The sequence below is a fragment of the Epinephelus moara genome, chromosome 22 (genome assembly GCF_006386435.1).
Source record: "Epinephelus moara isolate mb chromosome 22, YSFRI_EMoa_1.0, whole genome shotgun sequence".
NCBI classification, from domain to species: Eukaryota; Metazoa; Chordata; class Actinopteri; order Perciformes; family Serranidae; genus Epinephelus; species Epinephelus moara.
In genome coordinates, this window is record NC_065527.1 from 24,039,770 (window position 1) to 24,058,698 (window position 18,929).

At 38.7% G+C, this 18,929-nt stretch overlaps 2 protein-coding genes across 2 annotated transcripts; both read right to left on the bottom strand.

The window, feature by feature from the left end:
- Window positions 1-2,344: 2,344 nt before the first annotated feature.
- LOC126384145 (sperm acrosome membrane-associated protein 4-like) lies at window positions 2,345-5,158 on the bottom strand. Its single transcript, XM_050035084.1, has 3 exons — window positions 5,038-5,158; window positions 3,878-3,988; window positions 2,345-2,710 (listed from the first exon to the last, which is right to left on the bottom strand). The coding sequence occupies exons 1-3, from the start codon at window positions 5,090-5,092 to the stop codon at window positions 2,496-2,498; spliced, it is 381 nt and encodes a 126-aa protein (XP_049891041.1). The 5' UTR covers window positions 5,093-5,158; the 3' UTR covers window positions 2,345-2,495.
- Window positions 5,159-9,819: 4,661 nt separating this feature from the next.
- LOC126384371 (alpha-elapitoxin-As2a-like) lies at window positions 9,820-12,653 on the bottom strand. The gene is made up of 3 exons (XM_050035400.1): window positions 12,486-12,653; window positions 10,988-11,098; window positions 9,820-10,394 (listed from the first exon to the last, which is right to left on the bottom strand). The coding sequence occupies exons 1-3, from the start codon at window positions 12,535-12,537 to the stop codon at window positions 10,159-10,161; spliced, it is 399 nt and encodes a 132-aa protein (XP_049891357.1). The 5' UTR covers window positions 12,538-12,653; the 3' UTR covers window positions 9,820-10,158.
- Window positions 12,654-18,929: the final 6,276 nt, after the last annotated feature.

Below are 18,929 nucleotides of genomic sequence, written 5' to 3' on the forward strand. Positions count from 1 at the left end.
CATAAGTATACCATAAGAAAGAAAAGTAATGCACCAGAGTTTGTTTATAACCCACGTAATCGTAAGTTATTCTAAGATACATCGTTTCTACATTTCTTTTCCTAAAGCTAACCTATGTAAATTTACTTTCCTAAACCTCACTACATAACTTTACTTTCTTAAACCAGATCTACGTAACTTTAATTGACTAAATCTAACCTATGTGACTTTACTTTCCTAAACTTAACCTACGTAACTTTACTTTCCTAAACCTAACCTATGTAACTTTACTTGCTTAAACTTAACCTATGTAACTTAACTTGCCTAAACTTAACCTACGCAACTTTACTTTCCTAAACTTAACCTACGTAACTTTACTTGCCTAAACCTAACCTACGTAACTTTACTTGCCTAAACTTAACCTATGTAACTTTACTTGGAGCGAAGGGTGCAGGAAGGGGTGTAGGGGTGGAGAAGGTCTTTAAGGTAGGAGGGGGCCTGGTTGTGAAGTGCTTTGTGGGTGAGTAGGAGGATTTTGAATTGGATATGGTAGTGAACAGGGAGCCAGTGTAGGTTCTGGAGGACAGGGGTTATGTGGTCACGGGAGATTGGAGATTGTGCCGTAGAAGATACTGTTGCAGTAGTCGATACGAGATGTAGTAAAAGCATGAATGAGGGTTTCAGCTGCAGGGAAGGAGAGAGAGGGGCGGAGGCAGGCAATGTTTTTGAGATGGTGGAATGCTGATTTGGTGACTTGCTTGATGTGTTGGTTGAAGGACAGATTGCTGTCAAAGATGACTCTGAGGTTGCGGCAGCGGGGGGAGGAACTTTACTTTCCTAAACCTAACCTACATAACATTACTTTCCTAAACCAAACCTTGGTAACTTTACTTTCCTAAACCTAACCTACATAACTTTACTTTACTAAACCAAACCTTCATAACTTTACTTGCTTAAACCTAACCTACATAACGTAACTTGCATAAACCTAAGCTACGTAACTTTACTTTCCTAAACCTAACTGTGGAGGTGGGTGTAGTTGGGGTTCAGCTGCAGGAGAGAGAGGTGTCGAGATGGATCAGAAGACCAGCGCCAGGTGAGCTGATTTGCACAGCTGGTGCTTGTTAACTAATTGTACTCTACCTTTCAAATGCAGTAGCGTGCTGGGCCTCAAGTGGCTGCTGCACACCACGAAGACAGACAGGCTGGCTGTCAGGATTGTTTGGCAAGGGCTGAAACTATTTAAAATAAATTATTTGGTGAGACTGAGGGACTCCAGAGACTGAGCCGCATGCGCCAGAAGAAGCTGGGCAACAGCAGGTGCATGGTGGCTTTTTGTTTAATGTTTATATTGAAGTATTTGCATGCAGCAGAGAATAAAAGGAGGTCTCTGTAACTGATCTGTTGTGTTGGTGTTGTGTGCCGAGGGAACTCACGGTAGCAGCTAGACCTGCTACTCTAACCTACGTAACTGTACTTTCCTTAACCTAACCGGTGTAACTTAACTTTCCTAACATATCCTACATAACTTTACTTATCTAAACCTAACCTACGTAACTTAACTTGCATAAACCTAACTTACGTAACTGTACTTTCCTTAACCTATCCTACGTATCTTAACTTTTCTAAACCTAACCTATGTGACTTAAGTAGCCTAAACCCAACCTACATAACTTAACTTTCCTAACCTAACCTTTGTAACCTAACTTGCCTAAACTTAACCTATATAATTTTACTCACCTTAACCTAGCCTACCTAACTTTACTTTTCCAAACATAACCTACGTAACTTTACTTGCCTGACCCTAGCATACAAAACTTAACTTTCCTAAACCTAACCTACGTAACTTTATTTGCCTAAACCTAACCTACGTAACTTTACCTGCCTAAACTTAACCTACATAACTTTACTTTTCTAAACATAACCTACATAATGTTCTGTTGCTTTTTGTTTAAACCCTTATGCTAAGCTAAGCTAACTGGCTGCTAACTGGAGTCAGTCTTCTCATCCATCACTCAACTAGAAAGTGTTTCCCTAAAAAGCCTTACTATAAACTACTGCTTTGATTAAAATCTGCCATGTCCCAACCTTGTCTCTAAAAAACTGCATTTTATCTCATCATATTAATCATTTAGGTTTTGTTTCAAATAAACACAGAAAACAAAAATGGAAACAATTAGGATTTAGTTGCCTTTTAGCACTAAATAATCACACGAAATCTACAATGATCTCATGCATGTTTGGAAAGGTTTTGAAATACATTAAAACATTAATGAATGTATGCAAATTACACAGAAAAGCATAGATAGTCAGTTCTGATATACAGCTAGAATTTACTTGTACAATAAATTCATATGATGCTGTATACTGTATAGTCATATCATGCGGCCAGTATCCCTCCATTATATATCATCAGGACACTTACACTTATTCAAAGCATATTCAAGAAATTTAAGGACAGAAATATTTTAAATGAAAATGTGCAGCAACTTGTTTTCTTCCTCCTGAATCCTTCGTTAAAGGCCCCACTGGCTCCAGAGTGCCACCAGAGCAGCACCCAGAGCTGCAGCAAGAGGCAGCTGGATGGGGGCAGCTCCGTTACAGAGGTTGGCACTGCAGCAGGTCTTTGTGATCGTGTAGTTAACATTCAGGATGGTGCCATTACTGCTTTCACAGTCGGATTTTTCCGTGCAGCCTCGTTGATGGACATCCAAGAGGGGGCCACTAAACTCTGGAGAAAGCAAAGATGAGATACTTTGATGTGATTCTTTTTTAATGACTTACAGCTGATTACAACTACGATTTGCAGGGGGCCTTTTACGCTCATTTTTAGGCTCATACTTGTACTCTGGGTTTCAACTAAAGGTAAAGTAAAGTAAAGTTCCACTGATTGTCACACACCTGAGTCCAACCATGCATTCAAATTTATGAGAAATAATTCTTACATATTTGTTCTAGATTGATACATTTATACATTTAGAGTACAAAATCATCCAACAGAGTATTTAAAGCATGTTGGGAATTTAAAACTATCAACTGAAAACCAAAATTATTAACAAAATTATTTAAATTCTTTGAGGCTCAACGGCTCAATGAAAAGTGAAGGTAGCAGTAATAACACTTGTTAATTCATTTAATACCCCGGTCTCACTCCGAAGTAAATGAATCAACAAGTCGTCGAAATCCAGCGCTTGGGCAGTGACTCACGGTGTCAGACACTGATGAAAAAAGCCATCCTTTGACCTCAGCATGATACAGCGCTGGTCACTTTTATAGTTTAATGGTGCTTGGCGGCGTCAGGGGAAATGTGGCAGGACAAGAGTGAAAGTTAAGGCAGCAAAAGTCCAAGTAGGACGTATGAAAGGGGTGGTGGATGGTTCCAACAAACGCCAACTTTCACTGACTTTCACCCGAGACAGCAGTGTTTGTGTCCCTTAAGATTATAAAGCCAAACCCTGTTCTGTTTTTCCTAAACCTAACCACATGCGTTAGTTATTGGAGGAAAAAAAAAACGTCAATCGGTGTTGTTGCACTGGCGTAGTGCGTTTATTTTCAAAGAGACAGTATGTAAACGTTAAATTTCCTGTGAAAACGGAACAATGCATGTAACAGGCATCCCAGAACATCAACAACCAATGCACCCTTGTACCTTGTGCATCGGATCTGGACGTGGAAAATCATCAACAACGATATGTGACGAGGTTGGAGTGTGAGTGTGTTTCTAACAGAATCATGCAGGGCAATTCAAAGAATATGAAAAGAAATCAAACTTCAATGCATCTTTGTTCCCTGTTTCTACATAGTTGGTCATGTAGCAAGATGACGACTTTTATTGAGTTTCTGGGCATTTTTTTAATTGTGCAAATTGATTAATGAGTCATTCAGATGTTCATCTTACTGGCAACTGCAGAGAAGCATCTGTCCTGAGCTCCCGTGCAATTTACAGGAGCTGTGATGAGGCAGGAGTCGAGGATATTGACATCACAGGTGTAACAGGTGAGAGACTCAACTGTGGGAGAGCAGACGACAAGCAAACAGGAAGTCGTTAAGAAGAATGTTTTTTAAATCTTAGAGTATCAATCTTTTGTCATACACTGAAAGGAAAACAAAGCCACAAATACTTCATTCCACGCCTTAATCAAACAAGCACCTGCTGTAATCACAAAGTACACGTCAAGAGTTGGTTTCATAACCTCTCAAGGTGAACACTGGCTGGTCATGTGTTATCTTAAGTGGAATTAAATCCAGGATACATGTGTATGACATTGACACAAGTTCTGAGATATCTGAGGTTTCTGGCTCCACCCACATACATTAGAGGTAAAAGACATTTAACAGCTGCTTGTTTTTCCAAAAACACCTTAAAGATCTGTGAACTTTTTTTTTGTCAAATCCTGTAAAAATGAAAACAAAACTACAGTGTCAGTTTATGGCACAAATAAGATGGATATCTTTAAACCTGAGCAAATAAAACCCAAACTATTTGTTATTTTGCTAGAAGTAGCCATGTGATCATTTTATTTAATTTAATTTTTGTAATTTGGGTGAACTGACCCTTTAAATTCAAGACAGATGTGATTTTTGGTGAAGTATTTCATGCAGTTTGCTAAAAATCATACTTTCAGCACTTTATTTTGTTTCAGATTACAAACACCTCCGTCAGATTTTATAGGACACTCCTGCTCTGTCAACACATCTGTAAAAATCTGCTTCATTATTGCTGGATACCCTGTGTCTGCAAAGTGTATGGGCATGAATAAGGGTCAATAAGATTTTAAGTTTCTAAAATGTTGTTCAGAAATCCTTTATAGGCTGTAACTAAGCATAAGAAATTGTAGTTTGTGAATGTGTGGAAAGGATTTGCAGTTTTGAGCTTGTCTAAATACAGTTAAAGTTGTGTTTTTTTCACAGGTTCACAAAAGTCAATACGTAACAGGCTTTGAAATTATTTCTGAACAGGATTTCACATGTTCAAAATCCTCCTGATCCTTATTTGAGTCCATACACAAAATTAAAGGTTCTAATTTTGATCTCCAAAATACAGTAAAAACCTCCTACCTGTAACAAGCAGTGTCAACAGTGCTGCGCAGCTCCACAGAAATTTGGTCATCATGATGTTCTTTAATAAAAATACCACCAAAGAGTGTTGGTTGGTCTCTAACTTTTTAAGATCCCTCTGTTTCAGAAGGTACAGGGTTTAGTTCTGAGGAACAATGACTCACTGTCAGCATCTTTATACCTGAGGGGGTTATATCAGTAATACGTGCCAACAACAGTGGTGATAAGAACGTTTGTAACGGGGCGACACACCTCTGGAACAGGAATTGAAACTATTATGTACAGTACAGTCCTTCACAGCAGAATATTGGTCCCCAACCCTTATTGTTAACAATTTTTAAATTGGCCCTGTATTGAGTGACACTGCCGCAGCCAGCAGCGGTGAAACAGGCAGCATCTAACCACTCGGGACATGTTCGCACCATCAGTTTACGCCCACTAAAAGTGCTTGTTTTTGCCACTGACAGACTCAGACTGTTAAGTGTCCTGTTAAGAATCCCTACAGAGAAAGACCTTTTTGTTAAGGAGTACGTTTTTGTTTAACCAGAAACAACCCTGAAATCACCACTGCCAACCCACCAGATACCATTTAAATAAACATAGGGTTCCCAGAGATCTTTAAGTTTAAAAGGCATTGAATTTTTTAATTAGTATGTCTTTAATCAATCTTTCAGAAGTTTTAGAAATACTAAGAAATTGGAGGTAGGATTTTATAGATCTTATGTTAATTTTATGTCACAATGTTAACACCACAAGTACTTCAATCTGTACTCCTGAAAAGTGCTTGATCTTATGTTTTATTTTTGAATTGAATTTAATAGAGTCAGTAATGAAAGCCATGCACAGATGTGTGTCAGGTTACAACCCTCCCAAGTCAGCCAGCTGCCGGATGAGGTTGGCTGGGACATCCTCCAAGACAGTGGGAGGCGCGTCACACTGACACTGCATTGTAAGAGCTCAAACAATTGATAACATCCATTGTTTTTTAATAATTTTCCGAATGCCTCTTGCATTAACATCAACGACACTCATATTTTGCTTCTGTCCAGGATGCTCAGCGGAAAGGATCCACTGTCTGATAGCTAGGTGTGACTGTGCTCTGCCCAACACAGGGAAGTGCAAATTCAACACAACTGGCTACTATTTAACCAAGATTTATCAGCATGACTGAAACAGGTATAAGACAATATATATACAGCTCAGTATGGGGTGCCGTTTGTAAAGTGTCTCACGCTGAAAATAACATCAACATTTTGCCACATTTAGCTTCAAACAATGTTTAAAAAAGTNGATAAGTTGGTTTTAATTCGTTATTTGATTCTATAAACACAGTCTGACCATCTCGAGCTTTTATTTTGGTACTTCCGGTGACCGGCAGTGTGAATTTGCATATTAGCTAAATATTTAGTTTCACCCAGAACATTTAGATTTAACATTTAACATTTAGATTTATATTTAGCATTTAGATTTAATTTTTAGATTTAGATTTAGATTTAATATTTAGATTTAACATTTATATTTATATTTAGCATTTAGATTTAGATTTAGATTTACATTTAATATTTAGATTTAGATTTAGATTTAATATTTAGATTTAACATTTATATTTATATTTAATATTTAGATTTAGATTTAGATTTAGCATTTAGATTTAGATTTACATTTAATATTTAGATTTAACTATTTAATATATTTCTAAGTTAACAAATATTGCTGTAAATGTGGTAAAAGGTGACGCTAAAAAATTCACAGTACTTTTTTAAACATTGTTTGAAGCTAAATGTGGCAAAATGTTGATGTTATTTTCAGCGTGAGACACTTTACAAACGGCACCCCATACTGAGCTGTATATATATTGTCTTATACCTGTTTCAGTCATGCTGATAAATCTTGGTTAAATAGTAGCCAGTTGTGTTGAATTTGCACTTCCCTGTGTTGGGCAGAGCACAGTCACACCTAGCTATCAGACAGTGGATCCTCTCCGCTGAGCATCCTGGACAGAAGCAAAATATGAGTGTTGTTGGTTCTCCTATCCCAATCTGCATGATGTTAATGCAAGAGGCATTCGGAAAATTATTAAAAAACAATGGATGTTATCAATTGTTTGAGCTCTTACAATGCAGTGTCAGTGTGACGCGCCTCCCACTGTCTTGGAGGATGTCCCAGCCAACCTCATCCGGCAGCTGGCTGACTTGGGAGGGTTGTAACCTGATTTAGATTTAATATTTAGATTTAGCATTTAGATTTAACATTTAGATTTAGATTTAGATTTAGATTTAATATTTAGATTCAATATTTAACATTTAGGTGCCACATTTAATATTTAGATTTAACTATTTAATATATTTCTAAGTTAACAAATATTGCTGTAAATGTGGTAAAAGGTGACGTTAAAAAATTCACCACACTTTTTTAAACATTGTTTGAAGCTAAATGTGGCAAAATGTTGATGTTATTTTCAGCGTGAGCCACTTTACAAACGGCACCCCATAGCTCAGTGTACACGCTACTTTATGCAAAAAGTAAAAGGGAATCAACGCAGTGGAAACCCACACGAGAAACACAAAATGAACAGGAAAACTTGCCAACAAGTGTCACGTACTTTGCATTTCTGTTGTAACCTTGTCCCTGCCACAAGACAAAGAAATACATCATTTTTTATGCCACAATAAACATTTGGACAACACTGTCTCTAACACTAAGCAGTCTTATTGATGTTGTAAAATTGGTCTTAAATTTCATTTGGATTAGCATTAAAGAATTCTTCCAAAGTCTTAAATCAAACTTGCCTAAAGCTGTCGGAACCCTGAAACAGTCATTTTAATGTGCATAGAGCATTTTTCCACATCTAAATTGGTAAATTAATGGTTTATTTCAACCAAATCAGAGTTGGTGATTGCTAAAACAGTGAAAAGTTTTAATTAAATTCCAGAACAAAGACGACGCCTCAATCTTGTCCATTTCTGCACACACCTTATCCATTTCTGTCCACTTTGAACTCATTCTCACATCCCTCCACCCCAAAACCTCTTTTCTTTGTTTTTGTGTTTGCTTTTATCCCCCCCTTTTCTCTCTCTCTCTCTCTCTCTCTCTCTCTCTCTCTCTCTCTCTCTCTCTCCACAGAATACAGGAATCACCAGGGGGCTCTATCCATAGTACAGCAGGCAAAGAGATGATTCCCCCACTCTGTCTCAACTTCCCTGGTTCTGTTGCGCCCTCCTCCCTTCAACCAACCGCCGACCGCCACCAGATTCCACCCTCCACCTGTCTGCGACCCTAATTTCTCCCAAACGACCACTGACCAGGAAGAAAAAAAGCATGAGGAAGAAGAAAACCCAGCTCATTGACTGGCCCCTACCGAAAACGGATATCCATTGTGGGTAGACACAAGCAACTGCGATATATAGTCCAGACCGTATAACAATAAGCTGTTGGCTTAGTGTTTTTTTTTCTAACCAAAATGCACTGCGCTCTACGTCACCTCCTCTCTTTGGTTCGCTTCCTCTCTTTGGTTCACTTCCTCTCTTTGGTTCACTGGATAGTCCGTTTGCATTTCCCACTGTAAGTGAACCAAACCAGGGTTCACTTGCAGGTGAACGTAGACCCTCAGTTTTCAAGTGGACCAGGGTTCGCTCGTTTGGTCCACACCAGAGTTCTAATGAGCGTTTACACCACTCCAAATGAACAGAACCATCCGTGGAAGCGGACCAGGGTTCATTTAAAGTGGACCAAATAGCGCCAGTGTGACTTTGTCCTTAGTGACTAATAACTTTCTCTCTTTTTGATGACATGGGGCCTGTGTACTTTGTATGCAGACGCACTCACACGAGCATAACAGCAGTCCATGTTGCAAGACTTGTAGTGATGATCATTTCTTTGAATACTTCTTTCCTCGCTCCAGAAGAACGTGTGCTAAGGTAACAGCCGTGTTGAAATAGGTGACGTATATTGTGCAAGATATAGTTCACTGAGTGTCCTCACACAACACAAAAAAAAGACATGCAAGTTAAAAAAAAAAGGAGACCAACAGTTATGCAGTTTCTAATAAAGTCAACGATTGTTCATTTCAGATGCTGTCAAAAAAAATTTCTGGGGGGTGTGGGGATGATATCATCCAATTCACTGGAAACTATCACTATGAAATCAGCCACTATTCGTCAACCTCGACTTCACACAGCAAATAGTTGTGTGCTATGATATTAATGCTCTGAGTATTGCATAGAGCTCCTTTCAGCAAACTGGCACAGACACACAAATTGGAGAAGCATTATACCCAGTGATAGCATATATAAACACAACCATCCAAGGATGAAAAGATAAAATCCACACAAATGCAGATATGTATAGAAATATGCACAGGAGAGAGCACACATCCTGTTCTCTTTGAATATTCATTTGTCTTTCACATGCAAAGTAGTTGCACCGGGTCTGGAATGTCACTTTTGGCCCCCAAGGAATATACTCACTGAAGCGTCTCTGACAATTGCCAGACTAAATACTGGCACTAAACACCAGCCGCTGTTGTAGCAAGGAGGCTTGAGACACAGCTATAGCAAATCAGCTAGGGAATGGAAAAGGGTCGGATTGTAGTAGTTTATAGGGTTATTTTATGACATACATCTGAAACTATTTCAGCGGTTATTATTCTAACTATTTGTTGGGAATCATTGGAGTAGGAGAGTTATTAAACCAATACTGCGCACTGTGTGATGTCAGCAGGGTATAGGTATGAATGGGTGGATGCATGATGTTGAAATAAGAGCAGGTTGTGGAGGCAATGGATGTTTTTCAAGGATTTTTTTTATTTTCACATCACTGTGTTGTCCAATATGATACAAAGAAGATAAAAGGATAAATAAAAAATGATTAAAAAATACAAAGCAAAACAACAGCCTGGAAGATTTACGAGCTCAATGTTTCCCTGAAACATCCCATTGTTCAACTTCCATGATGTGGACACATTAGTTTGAGGTTTTAAACTTAAATGAATATATAGATAAACATTCTTATAAACTCATGAGGTCCAAAAGGTTTATTTTGGATAGTGTTTCTGATGTTGTAAAGAACCCGCTTGGTGTAATTGATCATAGTACAAATGGATTTCAGGAGCTGCTCAGCAGATTACAGAATGCTTCCCCACACAGAGGCCAGGACGGCTACACCAATGGCGGCAGTGAGGGTCATCTTGGTGGATGGGGCGCCGCTGGTCTGGACAGGGTTGCACTTGTCTGTTGAGCAACAGTCGATTTTTTGCTCGTAGGTGACACCCAACAGGGTGCCATTGGTGGTGGCATTGCAGCCAGAAGGCTCCCTGCACCCCTGGGTGTTGAAGCCCACACTGGATAGTGAAACGAAATCTGCAGAGAAAGGGTTGTGTTGGATTATTATGAGTCACAGAGGTATGTGTAACCAAATACAGTTGAGTGATTCTACTATATTACTGTAATACTTCTTACTCCACTGCATGGAAATATTTAACACTTTTTATTGACTCACATTTACCTAAGCTGCTAAAGTTACATGCAGGTGTGTTCTGTCATTATTTTGCAGATTTGGATTTTACGTTCAAAAAAATCATTAGTAACATTCTTTCCTTCACTACCTGACTTATTTTGTTCTCTCCTTCTTTACCTGGGCTGAAACCAAAACCCCCGAAACTGGAAATACAAACGTATGTGTCTGACAGTGAAACTTAAAATGAGTTCTTCACTGCTCGCAGCTACTTTTTGATAGTATTTGTGGAGTATTTAGAGCTTATATACATGACATGAAGAACTACATATACAAAAAATAATTTATGAATTACAACTCTGGATCAGTACAAAAAAAAACATGAATGTCTTGTCAGATAGGATGCTGGTTTGGCAGTTGGGAACACTGGGGTGTGATTGTTGATCTCTGTGAGTGTGTGACTGGGAGTGAAGGGAAAGGCCATCAGGAGGTGACTTACTTATTTTCCCAGTAAAGCAGACGCTGGTGTTGGTTGAGCAGGTTTCCTCAGAGGTGCTGAGGCAGAAACCCACCAGACCGTAGCTGCACTTGTTGCATGACAGAGTATCCACTGAAACACACAAATGAAAGCACAAAAAACACAAATGTTGAGTATGTATAACTTCGACAGTGGTCATGGACTATTTGTGTGGTTGAAGGGGACAGATCATCAGCTTAAAGCAGGTTGATTCTCACATACTAATACAAACTGAAACAGTCTTGAGCTGAAACAAATGATTAAACTTTTTTTTAGAGATTTATATTGTTGATATCGACGTGAAGATTTTGCAAATATTTGTAGATGTTTCTGAAACTTTGAAATTAAACATTTCTGGATTAAGTTATTACCCGTGGGGTAGCTTTCCACCTCAAACAAACGTCAAATTTATGGTCCACCACACCCTGCACTGTGGCACAAGCAAAAGTCGTAAAACCCCGCCCGAGATAAACAAACAGTCAAACTCTGACTGATGTATCAAGATGATATCAGCAATACTGATTTCATCTTAATTGTCAGGGAAATGCTGATACTCAGTGATGTGCATTCACTGTGTTCTTTAGATCATTTGGAGGGTTGAAAAAAAATTTAAATGTTAAAGTTAATCCAAATAACAAAACAAAACAAAAAAAACCCTTCTGTCTCACTTTCCTCTAGTGGGAGCCTAAAAGTTGCCATTTTACTTGCTCAGTTTTGAGATATCTGCCTCTAACATTGTTTGCCAACACCCCAATTCAATGGAGGTTAACATATTTTTTTAAAGAACTACTTTCTTCCAAAGAAATAGTCCTTATCCAAATTTTGAAGGCAAAATTTGTGAATTATCCCGAGAAATTGTTTCTAATTTTTCAATGTGACTTTTAAATTGTTTTCAAAAGCACAAACTAAATTTGATTTAAAATGTACACTTAAAATTCCATATCATATCTTATATATATATATATATATATATATATATATATATATATATATATGTATATATATATATATATACATATATAATTTGGGTGAACAGACCCCTTTAAATTTCAGGTTCTCCCAAGAGAAGCATTATCAGTTTGTTAAGTTTTATAAAATACATCAGGTGAAGTGGTTCAATGATACATTTTCTTTAAGGTTCATGAAACTGAGCCACTGTTTTCACCAAAGCAAATGACTGTACATGCATTGATTGTACAGTTTAAACAATTCTGATTTGTGCATAAAAAGCTGAATTCTTGTCCTCTGTGATCCTTGTCTTTTTTGTGAAATGATTGAATGAATAATAAGAAAATTAGTCAAAATTCCTTAAGTCTATTTTTTTTTAAAGAGTTGAAGAGAATGTTTTCCCGCCTTTTTAGTCTCTAGTGTCTAACTACATATTAACAAACACTGCCTGATTTGTTTTGTCCATTATTTGTCATATCTCACATTCCAATAATATATTTACGATAACTGATTGATAATTATTAAATCTTACCCAGCATGAAAGATGCAACAGCTGCAATGATTCCAATTAGGATCCTTCCCATCTTGATTTGTCGGTTTGGTTCTTGGCCTCTGCTCAAAGACAAAAAAAACCAACAATCCTTCCACCCAGGTGATCGGATGCTGTGTGTAGTAAAAACTGAGGAGCCTGTTTGGTGAGGCCACATTTATACAATGGGACAGGTGAAGGGAGGGGACAGGAGGGGGGTTTTCAGGTCTTTTGTCTTCATATTTAGCTGAAGAGTCACTGAGAGTGGAGGAATGTGAAGAATGATTGATGTACTGAGAAAAAAATCTAATTGAATACCACGAGCCATGCAAACTGCCTGAGCCTGCTACACAAGTGGAAGAATCAGTTAACTTCTTTGAATTATACAAAAAACATGAGTGGCCAGAATAAAATGTTGGCATTGTATGTTTCTCTAAACCAAGGAGGTGATACACTGATACATGTTTCATAGGTTAACATAAAGTGATGTAGTTCAGATTACATTCAGTGTGTGAGCTGAGCCATGGTGGATGGCGAAAGACTTGAACAAGCAGCAGCCCGTTTTTCAAGACCAGTAAAAGTGAGTATTTCCAGCCATGTTTGTGGCAGCAAAGCTGTGTATTTGTCAGCCAAAACATGTTTTTCTAACCCTAACCCAGTGGCTTCTGTGCCTAAAACTAACCACAGCATTATCATAACATCAAAAAGGAAATTTTAGATAGAACGAAATGCAAAAGCTCAACATATCCACTAACCCTTTGTAGAAACATACATGCCATCATTAAATCTGGCAACTGACTATTTACTTTACCTTTGTGATGGTCCGTCAAGCTGTCGGAGTCCACACTGTAATTAACTACACTATAATGGGTCTATAATGTGTTAAAGGATATATCCAGGATATCAAACTGACTCAGCAGCAACAACAGGTTAAAAAGACAAAGATAGCTAGAAGCTAAAGCCGAGCTATAGGCTACAGATCACAGTGTAAAAGTGAACCACCACATCACTGACGACTGAGACAAAGGACAATGAATATAAAGGGAAACTTTGCTAATATTCAACCAGCTGTGTGGCATCACAGTGTGTGCAGATGAACAGTGTTTGGCTTCCCTTGTGCTGTGAGCCGCCAGACCTCCACCAGCAGATGGATGGGGAGCTCCAAGGAAGGTCAGACACCATTCATCTGCACACACTGTGATGACACACAGCTGGTTGAATATCAGCAAAGTTTCCCTGCTTCCCTTCACTGTTTCCTGTACAGCAGGGACGGACTTTATTCATTGTTACAATCATTACAAAGCAAAAGTAGCATGTGTTTACATTCAGTAGGATATATCAGCCGTAGCTAGCTAGCTAACCATTCACTTTTCAGGGTCTAAACTTGGTTTGGAAACAAGGAAGTAATGTATATCTCCTTCCAACCTGTTCAGGTACACAACGTGCCCCAGGCACAATGTTTAGCTCAAAACCCATAAAACCAACCTGACAAAGAAGAGAATCTGAAACGATTGCATTAAACTCTATGGAGCACAGCTGTGTTGTTATTGGACTCCTGTTGGAGCTGGCCAACGCCACAGTATGATTGGCCTGTCTATGTTTTAGGGGTGGGACTTAGTGGAGGGTCAGTAAAGTTAGTTTTTCATCATTTCCCATTGAAGGTTCTGTATGTAACTTTCAGCCAATCATTGTTATTATTGACATCTTTTTTCTGATGTTGTTAAATGACCTACTGCCAGCATCCTGTCGCAGGAACTCCAGGGCATCGGCCAAAACAATGACAAACATGAGACTGACTGTGATTGACTGTCACCATGTTGACAGAAGGCTGGAGGGTACATTTCAGTCATATTTAGATTAATGCTACTATCTGCAATGTTCCCCACTTGGATCTATGATAGTAAGAAGCCTACGGTTTGCAAATACGTTACCAGCTGACCTTATGATCAACCAACAGCAGGTCAGTGTAGTCAGAGCTAGCTGGCTAGCATTAGCTCAGGTAATGGTTAGCTCGTTGGCTGCTCCTGCATCACTCTTGGCTATTGGAAATCGCTTTGAACCATTACATCATTTATTGTTTGTTATATCAACACCAGCTGTCATAATGCATGCGTTAGTATCTGATATTAGCAGGGAAATACTGGCAAGCAAACCGACTAACATCCACCCAGGGTGCGTTTGGAAAAACTCGCTCCGAGCACAAACTGGACTGTTCGAAAGTTGGGAGCACTGTTGTGTTATTCAGAACTCTTGGAGCAGCAGAGCATAATCTGGGCATTTTGGAAAGGCGGAGCAGCAAAGCACAGAGCAGACTGAATGTGTGATTAATTAATGTAGAAATATAATGATCTGCGAATGAACCTTTAATAGTCAGAAAATAGTAAAAAAAAAATGTGAAAATTTGTTTTATTTCATTTGAGTGACAGTGCAAGCCCAGGAATATGTAGTTTATTAGATATGACACAGTAAAGCATCAAATCTTTCCATCTAAGGAGCTGAATATTTGGTAATTTTAGCATGTATACAGAGAGACAGCATATTTTTTACATGTAACTGGGCGAATTGAGGGTTTATCAGCCAAACCAGAGTTGGTGATTATTGGAACAGTGGAAAGATGAATCAAAACCGTGTCTGTAAGTTTTATTTCATGTCTAATGGCTTTTAATGAAGTGTATTTTAAGATGATAAAATTACTGTTTCTGTAAATTGAGTGGTGGATATGGGGATAGCTACCTGTTTCTGGTTGAACATAAAAGATCTCACGCTTTAACACAAACCTCTGTATCTCTGCAGGTATCGTTTCCGCACATTGTCAGACACAAATAATAACAGTCTGAGCCTGTCACTGGCAAAGCAAGCACTTTAAGTGGACGTAAATTGACGGTGCAAACATGCCTTGAGTGGTTGCTACCTGTTATGCGGCTGCCAGCTGCAGTGGTCTCGCTCAATGCTGGACCAATTTCAAAAATGTTAGCTTCCATTGGTCACCCAGACACAAATAGATGGTAAAATAGTGTCCAGGTTGAAAAATACTTTACTTATCCTTTAGGCTGATACTGTGGCTACATATTTTTTTTCCCCCTCTGGTGCACAGGCATTTGAGTTGTTTTTAATGGGGGCAGGGACTCTGACCATTCATTACTCTTAGCAAACTATCTGTCCTTACCATTATGTGACCTTATTTTGGAAAAAGTACGTATAGTTGTCAGTGGTGAGAGACAAATACTTTTTTTCAACTTGTTTGAACTGTGTTTGTCAATTAGAAATACAATTTTGCAACTCAATAAAGTTACAGTTTGTAGTTACACTGTTGAAGTAAGATTGTTGATAAGTAATTAGAAAACCTACACAGGTCGCATAACTTTCTCTCTTGATGAAGCTACAGTGCCTGTGTGTTTTGTACATGGATATACTCGAGAATAAGCTCTAAACTTGGTCAGATTTGTAGGGATTATCACCTCTTTTTTCCCTCGTTTTGGAAGAACAAAGTGAAATGTGCCAAGGATGGCCAAGTTGGTGTTGGTGACATACAGTAGGCTATGTTGGGCGAGATGAGAGATGTAACTCCCCAAGCAGTTTCACACAAACTAAATAATACCATGACAAACCTATGACAGCCTGCTACTTTCTTGACTTGCAAAATTATCTTTTAAATTGACAAATATCAAACTCAAATAAAAAAATATTTGTCTCTTGCCATTGACAAAATACAGTCCCATGGGGGACACCAGAAAGGGGTGAACTCTCTATTGAACTGTTATAGCATTTCAATCAAGAGAGACATAAGAATGAAGTAAAGATAATATTTAATACGGAATATGGTCGTACAGATCAACAGATGATTTGCGCTGATTAAGATTTAAAAGAAACCTTTGGCGCTTGGACACCAGAGGATCGAGGGACATCTGAGTGGCAGCCAGATAAATCCCCCCGTGGAGCCCAGACACTGGTGGTGGAGGTGGTGGTGGCTGCTGGCTCTGAGACTGCTGACTGCTGAGGCGGATTTGTAATTTGTAATTTGTAAAGACTTGGTGGTGATGGGGAGGTGGAAGTGGAGCGCGCGCACGACTGCAGCAAGAAAGAACTACAGCAGAGAAAGACCCATGTCTAAAATGAGGAGCAGTTAGATGATAGGCTGATAGAGAAGGTGTGTCGCTGTGCTGTTGGTTGATTGTGAATCAGCTGATGACTTTCCTACCCAGACAGACACCTAGAGATAGTGAGTGAGCATATGTGCAAGGAGTGAATGGCAGGGTGAGAAAGACACTTACAGCCTGAGCATGAAGTGTATTCCCTTCCTGACTGAACTTTCGCTAAAGCTTCATTTTACATGTACAGTATATAACTATTCAATCTCTATTTCAACCATTGAGGGGGTTCTTCCTCCTGGTTGAGAATCATTGAAGTAGAATATTGCTAGACTCACTAAACTAATATTGTGTACTATATGATGTTAAAATAGGTGTTTCGTCACTTGTCCAGGTGTACGCTGCCTCTCGCCCAGAATCAGCAGGGCATAGGTAATGAATGGAGGGATGCATGATGCTGAAATAAGAGCAGGTTGTGGAGCCAACAAACGTGTTTTTTAAGGACTTTCTTTATTTTCACATCAGTGTGTTGTCTGCTATGTGCAAAGTAGTTAAAAGGATAGGTATAGATAAAAAAAAAAAGATTCAAAAATACAAAGCAAAACAACAGCCTGTAAGATTTACGAGCTCAATGTTTCCCTGAAACATCCCATTGTTCAACTTCCATGATGTGGACACATTAGTTTGAGGTTTTATATAACTTGTCATTATAAAACTGAACCCTGACATGACAAGACCTGAGTTATGAAAAGTATAAACATTCTTCAAGGTTCAAGGTTTATTTTGGATAGTGTTTCTGATGTTGTATAGTACAAATGGATTTCAGGAGCAGCTGGCTGCTCAGCAGATTACAGAATGCTTCCCCACACGGAGGCCAGGACGGCTACACCAATGGCGGCAGTGAGGGTCATCTTGGTGGATGGGGCGCCGCTGGTCTGGACGGGGTTGCACTTGTCTGTTGAGCAACATTCAAGTATCTTAATGTAGGTGACACCCAACAGGGTGCCGTTGGTGGTGGTGTTGCAGCCAGCAGGCTCATGGCATCCCTGGGTGTTGAAGCCCACATTGGAAAGTCCTTGGAAAGCTGCGGAGAAAGGATTGTATGGGATTCATGAGAGTTATTAAGATACATTTAACCAAATACAGTTTTGAAGCACTGGTTCTGAATTTGAGTGATTCTACTATATTACTGTAATACTTATTACTCCACTGCATGGAAATATTTAACACTTTTTATTGACTCACATTTATATCTTTATTTTGCAGATTTGGATTTTACATTTGACATAAAAAAAAATCATTAGTAACATTCTTTCCTTCACTTCCTGACTTCTTTTGTTCTCTCCTTCTTTACCTGGGCTGAAACCAAAACCCCCAAAACTGGAAATACAAAGTATGTGTCTGACAGTGAAACTTAAAATGAGTTCTTCACTGCTCGCAGCTACTTTTAAACTAGCATGCAGGACTTGTAAAGGAGTATTTAAGATTATATACAGGATGTTACACACTGTATATACAAAAAAAAAAAAAAAAGAAAGAAATTACTGCATCGAATCATTAAGTAAATAAAGCCTGAATATCTGGTCAGATGATATACAGGTTTGTCAGCTGGGAACACTGGGGTGTGTGCGTGCGTGTGTGAGTGTGTAACTGGGCGTTAAAGTATTTGGGAGTGATTTTAATTTAATCATGGCTGTGCCGTAATTCATTGTTTGAAGGGAAAGGGTGGGAGCGTTCAGGCCATCAGGAGGTGACTTACTTATTTTTCCAGTAGAGCAGAGGCTGGTGTTGGTCGAGCAGGTCTCCTCAGAGGTGCTGAGGCAGAAACCCAGCAGACCGTAGCTGCACATGTTGCAGGTCAGGGTCTCTGCAACACACCAATGAAAGCACACAAAAAAAGCTGAGTATATAGTGTGATGACAGTAGTCACTGAATAATTGTGTGGTGAAGGGAAAGGAAATTAGCTTAAAACAGCTATTACAAACATAAACTATATCTCGAGGTGAAATGAATGATTGAACAAAAACTTACTTTTTTGTGAGCCGGCCACGTCCTGCACTGTGACACAAGCAAAAGTCATCAACCCCATAAGTATATAATCAAACTGAAAATATGAAATATGAAAAAACAATCATACTGATTTCAACAATGCTGACTTGAATCTGATATTATCAAGGGATATATCAGGTGTAAAAGGATGGTAATCAATGCTGCACTTTTACTGTTAACGCAGTTCTTGTACACCGCGTTCCAAATTATTATGCAAATGATATTTTTCTCTGATTTTCCTAAATAGTCGATGCAAATGACAGTCAGCATAATTTTCAAGTCATCAGCTGTTAAAGTTTAATTCAAATGT

What these genes read in the sequence shown, in the direction of transcription:
- LOC126384371 (XM_050035400.1), bottom strand. Translation starts at nt 12,537, where the DNA reads ATGGGAAGGATCCTAATTGGAATCATTGCAGCTGTTGCATCTTTCATG. An exon ending in TGTTGCATCTTTCATGCTGG is followed by an intron (nt 11,099 to 12,485) that starts GTAAGATTTAAT and finishes TGTGTGTTTCAG; the next exon opens with TGGATACTCTGTCATGCAAC. An exon ending in CTGCTTTACTGGGAAAATAA is followed by an intron (nt 10,395 to 10,987) that starts GTAAGTCACCTC and finishes CTTTCTCTGCAG; the next exon opens with ATTTCGTTTCACTATCCAGT.
- LOC126384145 (XM_050035084.1), bottom strand. Translation starts at nt 5,092, where the DNA reads ATGATGACCAAATTTCTGTGGAGCTGCGCAGCACTGTTGACACTGCTT. An exon ending in GTTGACACTGCTTGTTACAG is followed by an intron (nt 3,989 to 5,037) that starts GTAGGAGGTTTT and finishes GCTCTCCCACAG; the next exon opens with TTGAGTCTCTCACCTGTTAC. An exon ending in ATGCTTCTCTGCAGTTGCCA is followed by an intron (nt 2,711 to 3,877) that starts GTAAGATGAACA and finishes TGCTTTCTCCAG; the next exon opens with AGTTTAGTGGCCCCCTCTTG.